This window comes from Salvelinus sp. IW2-2015, linkage group LG8 (genome assembly GCF_002910315.2).
Source record: "Salvelinus sp. IW2-2015 linkage group LG8, ASM291031v2, whole genome shotgun sequence".
Lineage (NCBI taxonomy): Eukaryota > Metazoa > Chordata > Actinopteri > Salmoniformes > Salmonidae > Salvelinus > Salvelinus sp. IW2-2015.
In genome coordinates this window covers 27,041,450-27,055,631 of record NC_036848.1, presented here as the reverse complement: position 1 = coordinate 27,055,631, position 14,182 = coordinate 27,041,450, and the positions used below count along the sequence as shown (strand labels likewise).

Here is a 14,182-nt window from a genome sequence, read left to right as displayed (position 1 = left end):
CTGGAGTGTTGCAGGGGATTTGGATTGAGTACAAACTGAACTTGAATTGACATAGTGGGCTACGTCCTGCGGCAAAGTGGGCCAGCAGTATTTATCAGAAACTAATTGATTGGATAGTGCGGCCGAAACCTGGGTGTCCAGCGGCGAGGGATGTGTGCGCCCAGGTCAACAGCCGTTTTCTCACCCCTGTGGGAACGTAGATGCGATCTGGAGGGCAGGTGTCAGGTTCCCGCTCCAAAGCCTGGCCGATGTCCACATCCTAACACACGGGGCCAATTGATTGGCTGGGCCCTCAACCACAGGGCCCTCAACCTGTGTAGAACCACATGGAAAGCAGGTCCTCCAACATCATGGTCCCCAGGCAGTCATTTTCGTGCTCGACCATTTGATGGCGGGATTGTGACTTTGGCGCCACGGGAGGCCGAGGATTACCTTGTGTACAGGTGCGGAGGGGATGAAGGAGGGAAGGCTTTCCTGGAACATGAGTCCCACGGTGAGGGGTGTGCGTCACTGTGCCGGATCCCAATGGTTGTGTGTCCAGAGCTTGGATAGGAAAAGGAGAGGATGATGAAGTTCCCAGCAGCACCGGAGTCCACTAGAGCTGTAGAGACAACACTTGAGGGACAGCCAGCCAGTGAAATAGGAACCGTAAAGGGTTTGACACTAGTGGACCCCGAGTTAGGGCACACCGGACACCACTGAAGCCCCTCCTGGCCGCAATAGGGACAGAGCCCCAGACATCTCCGGCGAAGCCGCGGATTGGTGTGTGGCCCCTACCTCCATGGGTTCAGGCTCTGATTCAGAACGATCAACGAAGGACGGAGAGAGTCGATGGGGGTGCCGACGCTCCCGAAGAAGGTTATTCAGATGGATGGCCATCGCAATGAGTGAGTCCAAGGTTAGATTTGGTGTGCCGAGATGACACTGTCTGGACCTCTTCGCGCAATCCTTTTATGAAAAGAGTGCAGAGCGCTGGCTCATTCCATACGCTGGATGCTGCAACTGTCTGAAAGGTGAGCGCATACTCCGCCGGGGTCTGGCCATCCTGCCGTAATTGGAGTAGGAGCTCAACCTCCTCTCTGCTCTCCAGTGGATGGTCGAAGACCCCCCTGAATCCCTCATAGGAACCCAGCTCCTCCTCTCCCAGACGGCCCTAGCCCACCCGGTCAGCATGGAAATAACCATGGCAACCTTGGACCGCTCAGTGGTGGGGGCTGATATTTGATGAGTGAAATATAGGAAGTACTGGAGTAGGAAGCTGAGGACCTCTTCCATAGCCGTCCCCAGTTGTGCCAGCTGATTGTGGTGTTGGCGAAATAGGTGTCTCTATTCGCTGACCATCTGGGAAATGAACTGCTGCTTCCATTTGGTGAGGTAGTATTCTGTAACGTAGACGTCAGGAAGCAGGTGCAGTTAGTTGAATAACAACAACCATGGACCGATACAAACCAAGACCAGCGTTTGACATGGAAACACAAACAATACTACCTGATGACTAGCAACAAAAGAGTACTATATGAAGGGTAAGTAATCAGGGAGTACTGAAGTCCAGGTGTGACTGATGATGATGAGACACAGGTATGCGTAATTGTGGTTGCCAGGTATGCGTGAAGATGGGTTGCCAGGACCGGTGGTTAGTAGACCATCGATATCGAACGCCGGAGGGGAGGAGCGGGAGTAGATGTGACAAATAATAGCCAATTTTGACATTGCTACTTGCCCATCTACATTTCCTGATGAGAACCGATTAATCACTCTTTTAAACACAAAATTAAAAACATGTTTTTTTAGGATTACATTTATTATAATTTCCATAATTATTTTATATAAATAATGTATTGAATCACATGAAAAAAACATTTCATTATTTGGCCCCAGTGCAAGAAACAATAGCCCTTTATATAAAAATACATATTCCTATTGCAAGGGAGCCATTGCTTAAAGCAGGGTTTCCCAAACTCGGTCCTGGGGCCCCCTCTGGGTCCACGTTTTGTTTTTTCCCCCAGCACTACACAGCTGATTCAAATAACCAACTCGTCATCAAGCTTTGATTATTTGAATCAGCTGCTTGGGGAAAAAAACAAATGTGCACCCAGGTGAGGGGCCCAGTAATGAGTTTGGTAAACCCTGGCCTAAAGTATGTTGCCACATATGTGACTGTATGTTCCTTAGAGTAATATTGTGATGAATTAGTCCATACTTTAAATACTCATAGGTGGAGAAGTAACATAAATCTCTAACAGCTACAGTACTTGCTTCCGTCTTTGACAATGAAAAGCACCCATGTCCTAGTGACTCATCCTGTGCTTTTACATAAGCCATTCTCAGTCATATCAGTAGGCTACTGATTGTTGTCTAACTCTGTTTCACAATGAACATATGAAAACATGAAAATAATCAGAAACAAATGTGTTTAGGGCCCAAAATTTTTCGATTTCTTGAGATTAAGAGTTTGACATTGATATGCTCAATCAATGATATCAGTCTTTGATATTGAAATAAACTGATACAGTACTTATCATTCAGTTGAGGTTTCTTCTGGTGTAGTATGTACAAGAAATGGAATATGTTTATTTTGCTTATTTTGATTGATTGTCTGTACAAAGGCCGTGTCTTTTGCACAGTCATTGCTTTTTGAAGTGTGGTGAGTGATTCTTAAGGTGGCATGTCTTCTTGAACGTGTAACAGGGTGTGAGGGAAAAGGCACAGATTTAAGGTTTATGGCATGTGTGAAAAAGTACTGCATTCAATCACCAGTAACAGTATTTTCTAGTCTGCATAAACAGTGCAGACTGTAATAGCAACGAATAATCCACTCCTATACTATATGTAATATTCACCCATTGGATGAAATATTCAACCCCTTTGCAATCAATACTCTAACAGTCAAGAGTGTGTATACTATGCTTAAATGGAATGTCAGATCCTAACAGATTGGGAAATAAATTATCATACACTTCTACTTTAATATCAGCAACACAGGATACACAATCGATATACAGAATCGCGGGAAGTACACATCTGTGAGTTTGGTTTGTGTGTTTGGACAGTGACGATGTTCACAGGCGGGTGACGTCCCCTGTCTCGGAGTCTGAGGCCTTGTCTTTGTCCCCCTCTGTGGGCACACTGCGGTACTGGCACTGGGGGATCAAATTGTTACCACTGGCCGGCTTTGGTGGAGGGACCTGAGGTGGCACCTGCTGCTCCTTTAGCGCCCTCCTGTCCCTTCTGTCCAGCCAGTAGAAAGACACCATGAGGAATACAGCCGATGAGGCAACAGTGGCACTGCAGGCGAAGAAGACGTAGAAATACTCCCCCGTTCTGTCCACCAGGATTCCTGCAACGGCAACAACATCTTCAACAACAACAATAACAGGAGCCAATCTCAGCATTAGTAGGACCCTAGCAGTGCATGAAAGACAGATCATGATGACATAACGAGATAACTACACCAATAACATACAGTATTACCATGGCACAGGCAAACTCAGCCAACCACATAAGCAGTAAAAGTAAAACTCAGCTCAAATGTCAGGTATGCAGCCTAAAATGGCACTGAAATAAGAGAGCCCCCCTGTCTATTTCAGTGCTCCCCCCCAGGAAAGACAGATCCCAGACCCACACTGTGGGCTGAACATTACATTCTAATTCAAGTCTGTCTGCTAGTTATTCTAAGACCCCCCCCCCCCCCCCGCAACATGCACACACAGGCATGTACGGATGTGTAAACACACACACACACACCATCTGTTTCCCTTGGAAACACATGATTGGTTGGATGACCATGGGATCCAAACAGGATATGCTGCTTGCCTTCGAACACAGCATTGTGTGTGTTGTTATTTGTAGCTAAGGGTTTTGTTGGCATGTCTAGCACTCCAAGTTACACTACAGCACTTACTTGATTCATTAAATACAAAATGTAATTATTAATTGAATAGTACATCTTCTCGGGGAGGCAGACACACAGTACACACACACACACAATGCCTCAGTGAGTTCGGTACCTGCGAGCGGGGGCCCGATCAGCAGCGTGACACTCTCCATGATGGCGAGCAGGCCCAGGGCAGCGGGGAAGCGACTCATGTCCAACGTATCCATGAGGACGGTGAACATCAGCGAGCCCACCACGCTCATGGACAGGCCGTAGGTCACCACGTACGCCAGCAGCACGGGGAAGCTGGCATCGATGCAGCAGATACTATTACTCAGCCCATTCAACAGCAGAGCAGCAGAGAACACATAGGTGTGCCACCCCTTGAACCGGGGCAGGCTGAAGAGCAGGCCGACGGGAGGCCGCACCACGATGTTAACGATACCCAGGATGGAGAGGAGGAGGGCGGCCTGGCTCTGCTCCATGTCGTGGGCCGTGGCGTAGGGAACCAAGTAGATCAGCGGCACCACGAAGCCTAGCATCATCCAGGTGATGCCCACAACGTACATACGGTAGCGTAGGTTGTTACGTAAGAGGTCAAAGGCCATGTGACGACGCAGGGCAGTCATCAGACCGGCCCACAAGGCCCTCATTCTCCCCTTTAGCTTCTCCTCCTTCTGCTGAAGAGACCTGTGGTTTATCAGGGGCTGGCCACGGTGTCTGGGGCCCCCCAGGGGCCTCATCACAGCTCCGCATACGCAGCAGTTGAGCAAGACAGCCCCCAGCACCAGGAAGCTCCCACGCCATCCCAGCTCAGTGTGGAGGTAGTTGCCTAGGAGGGGCAGAGTGCACAGGCCCAGAGCCGTGCCCGTGGATGACATGGCGTTGGCAAAAGCCCGCCGCCGTACAAAATAGTGCCCGAGGATAGTCACCGCAGGCTGGAAGCTGAAGCAGAATCCAAGTCCTATCAAACAAGAAGACAATGAGTATGGCACATGGCTGAATGCATGGGAGGTTGCCCCCATCCACTGATACAGGGTCAGATTTTTTTCACCTGCCCTAATAATGGGAAGGATTGGAATGTAGGGTTATCTGATTCTAGATCTGTGGTTAGGGGTTAACTGCTGTGTGGAGTAGTGGAAGCTCCTCAGAGGAGGATGGAGAGGACTATCCTCCTCAGTGAATTTCAAAAAATTTAAATAGTGCAATATTAAAAAAAGTGATCCTTTATAGATAAAACTACACTAAATATATGCACGTCACCAAATAATTGATTAAAACACACTGTTTTGCAATGAAGGTCTACAGTAACCTCAACAGCACTCTGTAGGGCAGCACCATGGTGTAGCCGGAGGACAGATAGTTTCCGTCCTCCACTGTGTACATTGACTTCAATATATAACATAGGAGGCTCATGGTTCCCACCCCCTTCCATAGACTTACACAGTAATTATGACAACTCCTGGAGGACATCCTCCAACCTATCAAAGGTATTGCAGCATGAACTGACATGTTGTCCATCCAATCAAAGGATTAGAGAATTAATCTAGAACTGAAAGCATAAGCTACAGCTAATAAGCAAATTTATTGCCACCGGGGCCTGCCGGTATAACTACTAAACTGCTTGCTCACTGTACACTGTACTGCATGATTGTAGCGGGTTACTAACACGTTAGTTGTAGTAGCTATGTTGACTATGACATTACTAACATCCTTAGCTAATATGGGGACAACGATGTAGGCTGTGTGTAGCAGTTAGCGGTTATGATATGAAGGTTTGGTAAGTTTTTTTTGCCTGGTCACAGACAGCTGACGTGTTGTGCACTGAAGTCCACAAGCGAAGGGAAAAGGTGAGAGGAGGAGAGCATGTAGATGCAAGAAGGAATTATACAACAAGCAACATTTTTATTCTATTTGGATGTGACTGCTATGAAAGTGAACTGTGTTTGCGTGTGATCAGGGGGGTATTCATTCCGCTATTCTGTTTAAAAAAACGTTTATTTAACAGAAGCAAATGGAACAAAATGGGGATAAACATACCTGAATTTGACTAATGATTACACCCTCGATCAGCTAGAGGTAGGCAAGAGTGTGCAAAGCAGTATTGAATGTGTCACTGTCTGTCACCTTGATCACTCTCCTTTTTCTCCCGACCTGTGCACCTACTTTGTAAACTTTCATTCATAGGCTAGGTTGTAGAAACCTCATGATGGGTATAGGGAAAATTCTAGTATCATGCAGTAGCCTAAACCTTTCGATGTTACATTGAGCTGGGTGAATGGAATATACCGTGCATTCGGAAAGTATTCAGACCCCTTGACTTTTTCCACATTTTGTTACGTTACAGCCTTATTCTAAAATGTATTAAATAGTTTCCCCCCCTCATCAATCTATACACAATACCCAAAGCAAAAACAAGTGTTGACATTATTGCAAATGTATTAAAAAAAATAATATATATATATATATATATATATATATATATATATATCCCATTTACATAAGTATTCAGACCCTTTACTCACTACTTTGTTGAAGCGCCTTCGGCAGTAATCACAGCCTCGAGACATCTTGGGTATGATGCTACAATCTTGGCACACTTTCTTCTCTGCAGATCCTCTCAAGCTCTGTCAGGTTGGATGGGGAGCGTCGCTGCACAGCTATTTTCAGGTCTCTCCAGAGATGTTCGATCGGGTTCAAGTCCGATGCTGCCACCACCATGCTTCACCGTAGGGATGGTGCCAGGTTTCCTCCAGACGTGACTCTTGGGATTCAGGCCAAAGAGTTCAATCTTGGTTTCATCGGACCAGAGAATCTTGTATCTCATGGTCAGAGTCCTTTAGGTGCCTTTTGGCAAATTCCAAGCGGGCTGTCATGTGCCTTTTACTGAGAAGTGGCTTCCTTCTGGCTCCTCTACCATAAATACCTGATTGGTGGAGTGCTGCAGAGATGGTTGTCCTTCTGGAAGGTTCTCCCATCTCCACAGAGGAACTCTGGAGCTCTGTCAGAGTGACCATCGAGTTCTTGGTCACCTCTCTGACCAAGGCCCTTCTCCCCTAATTGATCAGTTTGGCCAGGCGGCCAGCTCTAGGAAGAGTCTTGGTGGATCCAAACTTCTATTTAAGAATGATGGAGGCCACTATGTTCTTAGGGACCTTCAATGCTGCAGATATTTTTTGTTACCCTTCCCTAGATCTGTGCCTTGACACAATCCTGTCTCGGAGCTCTACGGACAATTCCTTTGACCTCATGGCTTGGTTTTTGCTATGACATGCACTGTCAACCATGGGACCTTATATAGACTGTAATGAGACTAACGTAACAACCTGTGGAAAAATGGAAGGGGTCTGAATACTTTACGAATGCACTGTATATGACAATCAGCCAATATGCTGTAATAGGACATGCTCATAAAAAAAATTACAAAAAAAATCGGCCTCCCTCATCTTAAATGTCTCCAACCGCCACTGATGTGGGAGTGACTCCGTGTGTGTGTGGGAGCGCAGTGACCTGTGATAATCCCAGCTGTGACGTAGAGCTCAGTGATGGTGTGGGTGAACGAGCTGGCCACCATTCCAAGCCCACTCAGGACCCCGCCCAGCATCACCGTCGCCCGGCAACCAAACCTCTCCACCAATACACTGCAGAATGGACCTAAAGGAGACATGCTATTTGTTAAAACACACAAAAACCTAAAAGAAAGTAGAAGGACGTTCCACCTCAAAAAGCACAAGAAAGAGGATTGACACCCGCTATATCAGTTTGTTCTGTTTTTTCAATGCCAAGAGTGTGCAGAGCTGTCATCAAGGCAAAGGGTGGCTACTGTGAATAATCTTTAACACTTTTTTGGTTACTACATGATTCTACAAGTGTTATTTCATAGTTTTGATGTCTTCACTGTAGAAAATTAAAAAATAAAGAAAAACCCTTGAATGAGTAGGTGTGTCCAAACGTGTGACTGGTACTGTATATTTTGGATATTAAACTACAGTAAGTGAAGTGGATTTACACCTGGTAACAGAATTAGAGTAATCGAATTACATCATGGGTCCCTGATCTGTACTACACAGAAATGCATAATTATGGATATACAGTTGAAGTCTGAAGTTTACATACACTTAGGTTGGAGTCATTAAAACTAATTGTTCAACCACTCCACACATTTCTTGTTAACAAAATATAGTTTTGGCAAGTCGGTTAGGACATCTACTTTGTGCATGACACAAGTAATGTTTCCAACAATTGTTTACAGAGATTATTTCACTGTATCACAATTCCAGTGGGTCAGAAGTTTACATACACTAAGTTGACTGCCTTTAAACAGCTTGGAAAATTCCAGAAAATGATGTCATGGCTTTGGACGCTTCTGTTAGGCTAATTGACATCATTTGAGTCAATTGGAGGTGTACCTGTGGATGTATTTCAAGGCCTACCTTCAAACTCAGTGCCTCTTTGCTTGGCATCATGGGGAAATCAAAAGAAATCAACCAAGACCTCAGAAAACAAATTGTAAACCTCCACAAGTCTGGTTCATCCTTGGGAGCAATTTCCAAACGCCTGAAGGTACCACGTTCATCTGTACAAACAATAGTACACAAGTATAAACACCATGGGACCACGCAGCCGCCATACCGCCCAGGAAGGAGACGTGTTCTGTCTCCTAGAGATGAACGTACTTTGTTGCGAAAAGTGCAAATTAACCCCAGAACAACAGCAAAGGACCTTGTGAAGATGCTGGAGGAAACAGGTACAAAAGTATCTATATCCACAGTAAAACGAGTCCTATATCGACATAACCTGAAAGGCCGCTCAGCAAGGAAGAAGCCACTGCTACAAAACCGCCATAAAAAAGCCAGACTACGGTTTGCAACTGCGCATGGGGACAAAGATCGTACTTTTTTGGAGAAATGTCCTCTGGTCTGATTTAACAAAATAGAACTGTTTGGCCATAATGACCATCATTATGTTTGGAGTAAAAAGGGGGAGGTTTGCAAGTCGAAGAACACCATCTCAACCGTGAAGCACGGGGGTGGCAGCATCATGTTGTGTGCTGCAGGAGGGACTGGTGCACTTCACAAAATAGGTGGCATCATGAGGAAAGAAAATTATGTGGATATATTGAAGCAACATCTCAAGACATTAGTCAGGAAGTTAAAGCTTGGTCGCAAATGGGTCTTCCAAATGGACAATGACCCCAAGCATACATCCAAAGTTGTGGCAAAATGGCTTAAGGACAAYAAAGTCAAGGTATTGGAGTGGCCATCACAAAGCCCTGACCTCAGTCCCATAGAAAATGTGTGGGCAGAACTGAAAAAGTGTGTGCGAGCAAGGAGGCCTACAAACCTGACTCAGTTACACCAGCTCTGTCAGGAGGAATGGGCCAAAATTCACCCAATTTATTGTGGGAAGCTTGTGGAAGGCTACCCAAAATGTTTGACCCAAGCAAAACAATTTAAAGGCAATGCTACCAAATACTAATTGAGTGTATGTAAACTTCTGACCCACTGAGAATGTGATGAAAGAAATAAAATCTGAAATAAATGTTATTTATTTAATTTCACCTTTATTTAACTGGGTAGTCCCGTTGAGAACATGTTCTCATTTACAACTGCGACCATGCCAAAATAAAGCAAAGCAGTGCGACAAAAACAACAGAGTTACACAAACAAACGGACAGTCAATAACACAAAAGAAAATAAAAATAGAAAAACCCATTTACAATGTTGGCAAATGTAGAAGAGTAGGGAGGTAGGCAATAAATAGGCCATAGAGGCGAAAATAATTACAATTTAGCATTAATACTGGAATGATAGATGTACAGATGATGTGTGCAAGTAGAGATACTGGGGTGCAAAAGAGCATGAGGGTAATAATATCCAAGACAAAGCTTCTTCCAGAGAAAATGAACCTGTTATGTCACATTGTTAGACGGCCTTTAGTGGCTCCATGAGTATGCATATCTCTCTCACACACACAGAGATATAATAATATGGAGATGAAGTAGTTGTGTGCTATTTACAGATTGGCTGTGTACAGGTACAGTGATCGGTAAGCTGCTATGACAGCTGGTGCTTAAAGTTAGAGAGGGAGATATAAGACTCCAGCTTCAGAGATTTTTGCAATTCGTTCCAGTCATTGGCAGCAGAGAACTGGAAGGAAAGGCGGGCAAAGTAAGTGTTGGCTTTGGGGATGACCAGTGCAATATACCTGCTGGAGCACATGCTACGGGTGGGTGTTGCTATGGTGACCAGTGAGCTGAGATAAGGTGGGGCTTTACCTAGCAAAGACTTATAGATGACCTGGAGCCAGTGGGTTTGGCGACAAATATGTAGTGAGGGCCAGCCGACTAGAGCATACAGGTCGCAGAGGTGGGTAGTATATGGGGCTTTGGTGACAAAACAGATGGCACTGTGATAGCAAATTGTATGTAGTCTGAGTAGAGTGTTGGGGGCTATTTTGTAAATTACATCGCCGAAGTCAAGGTTCAATAGGATAGTCCGTTTTATGAGGGTGTTTGGCATCATGAGTCGAGGAGGCTTTGTAGGAAGCCGGCGAAATAGGAAGCCGATTCTAGATTTAATTTTGGATTGGAGATGCTTAATGTGAGTCTGGAAGGAGAGTTTACAGTCTAACCAGACATCTAGGTACTTGTAGTTGTCCACATATTCTAGGTCAGAACCGTCCAGAGTAGTGATGCTAGTCGGGCGGGAGGGTGCGGGCAGCAATCGGTTGAAGAGAATGCACTTAGTTTTACTAGCATTTGAAAGCAGTTGGAGGCCACGGAAGGAGTGTTGTAAGCTTGTTAGCAGTGTCCAAAGAAGAGCCAGATGTATACAGAATGGTGTCGTCTGCGTAGAGGTGGATCAGAGAATCACCAGCAGCAAGAACGAAATCATTGATATATACAGAGAAAAGAGTGGGCCCGAGAATTGAACCCTGTGGCACCCCCATAGCGACTGCTAGAGGTCCGGACAACAGGCCGTCCGATTTGACACACTGAACTCTGAGAAATCATTCTGACATTTCACATTCTTAAAATAAAGTGGTGATCCTAACTGACCTAAGACGGGGAATTTTTACAAGGATTAAATGTCAGGAATTGTGAAAAACTGAGTTTAAATGTATTTGGCTAAGGTGTATGTAAACTCCCGACTTCAACTGTATCTATGCCTTCAATTTCCCAAAATAGACTCTTAAATTTCATTGGACACCTAATTTGATATGCTCCATGTTGGTGCTCATGGGTCCTTTTCGATGGAAATGCCCACCAGCTTACTGATTTCTCCACACATTGCTCAGAAGTTAATCCTCTAACTCAGCAACTTAATTAAATGCTGGTGAGTCTTTGTTGTTGCTTTGAAGCAGTTGACACACACACACACATACACACACTTTTCCAGATGTTTTGGGCTTGAAATCCACACAGAAACAGACCCCCTGTGACTGAACAAAGGAAGGAAGCTCATGTGGCGCTACACAGCATTGGTGTGTAAGGGTGAAACACAATCCCTTGAAATCTCCCTTATCAAATAAACAAACAGAGGCTGTGTTGACTCTCATACACACTTTCCATGGGTTTTGTGTGTGCGGCCGTGTTTAACTATACTTGTGGAGACCAGAAGTCCCCACACGAATAGTAAACAAACAAATATTTGACCAACTGGTGACATTTTGTTCATCCCCACAAGGTCAAATGCTCTTTCTAGGGGGTTTAGGGTTAAGGTTAAAATTAGAATTAAGTTTAGAGTTAGTTAGGTTTTGGGGTTAGGGAAAATAGGATTTTGAATGGGACTGAATTGTGTGTCCCCACAAGGTCAGTTATACAAGACTGTGTCTGATCTGACCAGTCACTTTGAGACCGCAAACCTCTGCACTCACTGTAAATCAAATGTTTGCACAATGAATGATCATGATGTGTCATATACACTGAACAAAAATATAAACAACATGTAAAGTGTTGGTCCCATGTTTCATGAGCTGAAATGAAAGATCCTAGAAATTTTCCTTGCACAAAAAGCTTATTTCTCTCAAATTTTGTGCACAAATTTGTTTAGATCTCTGTTAGTGAGCATTTCTCCTTTGCCCTTGATAATCCATCCATCTGACAGGTGTGGCATATCAAGAAGCTAATTAAAAGACCACTCTAAAATGGGCAGTTATGTCACACAATGCCACAGATGTCTCAAGTTTTCAGGGAGTGTGCAATTGGCATGCTGACTGCAGGAATGCCCACCAGAGATGTTGTCAGAGAATTGAATGTTAATATCTCTACCATAAGTCAGGACGTTGTTTTAGAGAATTTGGCAGTACGTCCAACCGGCCTCACAACCACAGACCATATGTAACAACGCCAGCCCAGGACCTCCACATCCGGCTTCTTCACCTGGTGGATCGTTTGAATGGGGGAGGGGTGCTGACGAGTGTTTCCGTCTTTAATATAGCCCTTTTGTGGGCTAAAACTCATTCTGATTGTTTGGGACCTGGCTCCCCAATGGGTGGGCCTGGCTCCCAAGTGGGTAGGCCTATGCCCTCCCAGGCCCACCCATGCCCAGTCATGTGAAATCCATAGATTAGGGCCCAATTTATTTATATTGACTGATTTCCTTATATGAACTGTAATTCATTAAACTCTTTGAAATTTTTGCATGTTGCATTTATATTTTTGTTCAGTGTAGTTCAAGAGTGAAACAAATACAAACTGTACAGTGACATGTCATAAAACACATTTATCAGCTGCCACACTGTCTCTCTAATGAATACTGCAAATAAAAGATATTGGAAAGAAAATCTATGCCTAGCATCATCCATATGGTCTAATATAATATTTCCTGATGGACAAACACTCCACCTTGGTCTTAAAGGTCATGAACAATCAAAAGCATGTTTTCCATGAAATGTGATGATATTGTGATGAAACCAGATCAGAGTATGATGACCAAAGTATGAAAAATGACTACTGCTTCTACATTGATAAAGTTTGATCATAAGTTATTGGTCCCCTCCCCCATGGCAAACACTTGGATTCAGCAAGCAGGATTATTAAGAGGATAGGGTGACATCACCCGAAGTCTCTTTTTAATACACCAATGGTAAGAGGCATTCTGCGCTCTTTTAAGTTCCTTACTACTGAATAGTGTCTGTTCCAGGTGCGTAGGAGTCAAAATAAGACTACTGGAAAAGATGGGAGATCCACACACTGTCGAAAAAAATGAATACATTTAAAACTGAGGCTTAAATGCAAAATAAAGTTGTTTGTTTATTACATTATCAAACACTTCCTCACATGCAGCTCTTCTAATGTCATATACAGTACATAGCCTCTTCTTGGTGTTCGATACCTCTATCTAGTGGTATCTCTAGCTCCCTACTCTTAATATCCTGTGTTATTTATTCTGAGGAAATTTTCATAGTTTATGTAAAAGCAATAATTGATGATATTTCTCTGTCCGCTTTAGTATATAATCTGTCATGCATTCTATTCTACTAGGCACTAATTCATAGATGTTATGTGTTTTCTTGCTTGATCATGTGACATGCAATTAGCCTTGAAATAGAAGCCAGATGTGTGTGCCGACATTCACACTAATGATGACCTGAAGTCGAAACATTTGTGTTTTGTTTTTACCTTTCATTTATGCAGTTTCTTGCACCACAATGTTTTATTAATGAACATCTTTATTTTGCGTTTAAGCCTAAATTTTGGGATTTATTTTTGACAGTGTGCGTTCGCCATCTCTTCCAATACACCAATGGTTACATGATATTTTCTTACCTAATTTAAATAAGTACCGTCTTGTAACCAACATCAGAGAATGCGTGATTGCGGAGGGGTATAGTTTATATAGCTAGAAAGCAATTGTACTGGTGCCAAAATTTGACTGTAGGGTGTCAGCAAATATAGTTAAAAGTTTACACTATTCATCTATGGCAAAGACACGTATATGTCTCCTCTGTGTCTGGTGTCAGCTAGTTAATGGCTGGCTAGGTCAAAACTCAGAGTATGAAAACTCTGAAGCAATTGGCATGTCAACACATCCGTCAGTGCTGCTGGGAACCGCATCAGAAGAGAGAAATTAGCTTGAGATGATTTTACTGCAAAACTGCATCGAAGTTTCTTCACATAGGCATTTCATACAAATGTCAGTCAAGGCGAGCTCATGAATATAAGCTCCCTTCCCACTCAGCCTGTCTTTTCAAACTTCCTGGTAGTTAGCCATTAGAGAAATTAATTTTAACCAAAAAAATTGCATTAATATGGATGATATTTTAGTCACAAATGGAACCTTTACATGGGAATCAGAATGACTG

General features: G+C 43.9%; 1 protein-coding gene and 1 pseudogene across 9 annotated transcripts in view; both read right to left on the bottom strand.

The window, feature by feature from the left end:
* Positions 1-879, bottom strand: part of LOC111968210 (medium-chain acyl-CoA ligase ACSF2, mitochondrial-like) — a 35,897-nt pseudogene extending 35,018 nt beyond the window's left edge.
* A 1,109-nt stretch (positions 880-1,988) lies between these two features.
* Positions 1,989-14,182, bottom strand: part of LOC111967650 (monocarboxylate transporter 6) — a 31,890-nt gene continuing 19,696 nt past the window's right edge. For 8 of the 9 annotated variants that reach the window (XM_070444829.1, XM_070444828.1, XM_023992851.2 and 5 more), the window contains 3 exons: positions 7,385-7,528; positions 4,008-4,838; positions 1,989-3,337 (listed from right to left, as the gene is read on the bottom strand). In XM_070444829.1, coding sequence (XP_070300930.1) covers positions 3,060-3,337; positions 4,008-4,838; positions 7,385-7,528 — 1,253 coding nt within the window. In that variant the 3' untranslated portion in view covers positions 1,989-3,059. The remainder of the gene's footprint in view (positions 3,338-4,007; positions 4,839-7,384; positions 7,529-14,182) is intronic. The other variant, XM_023992856.2, reaches the window with a different exon arrangement.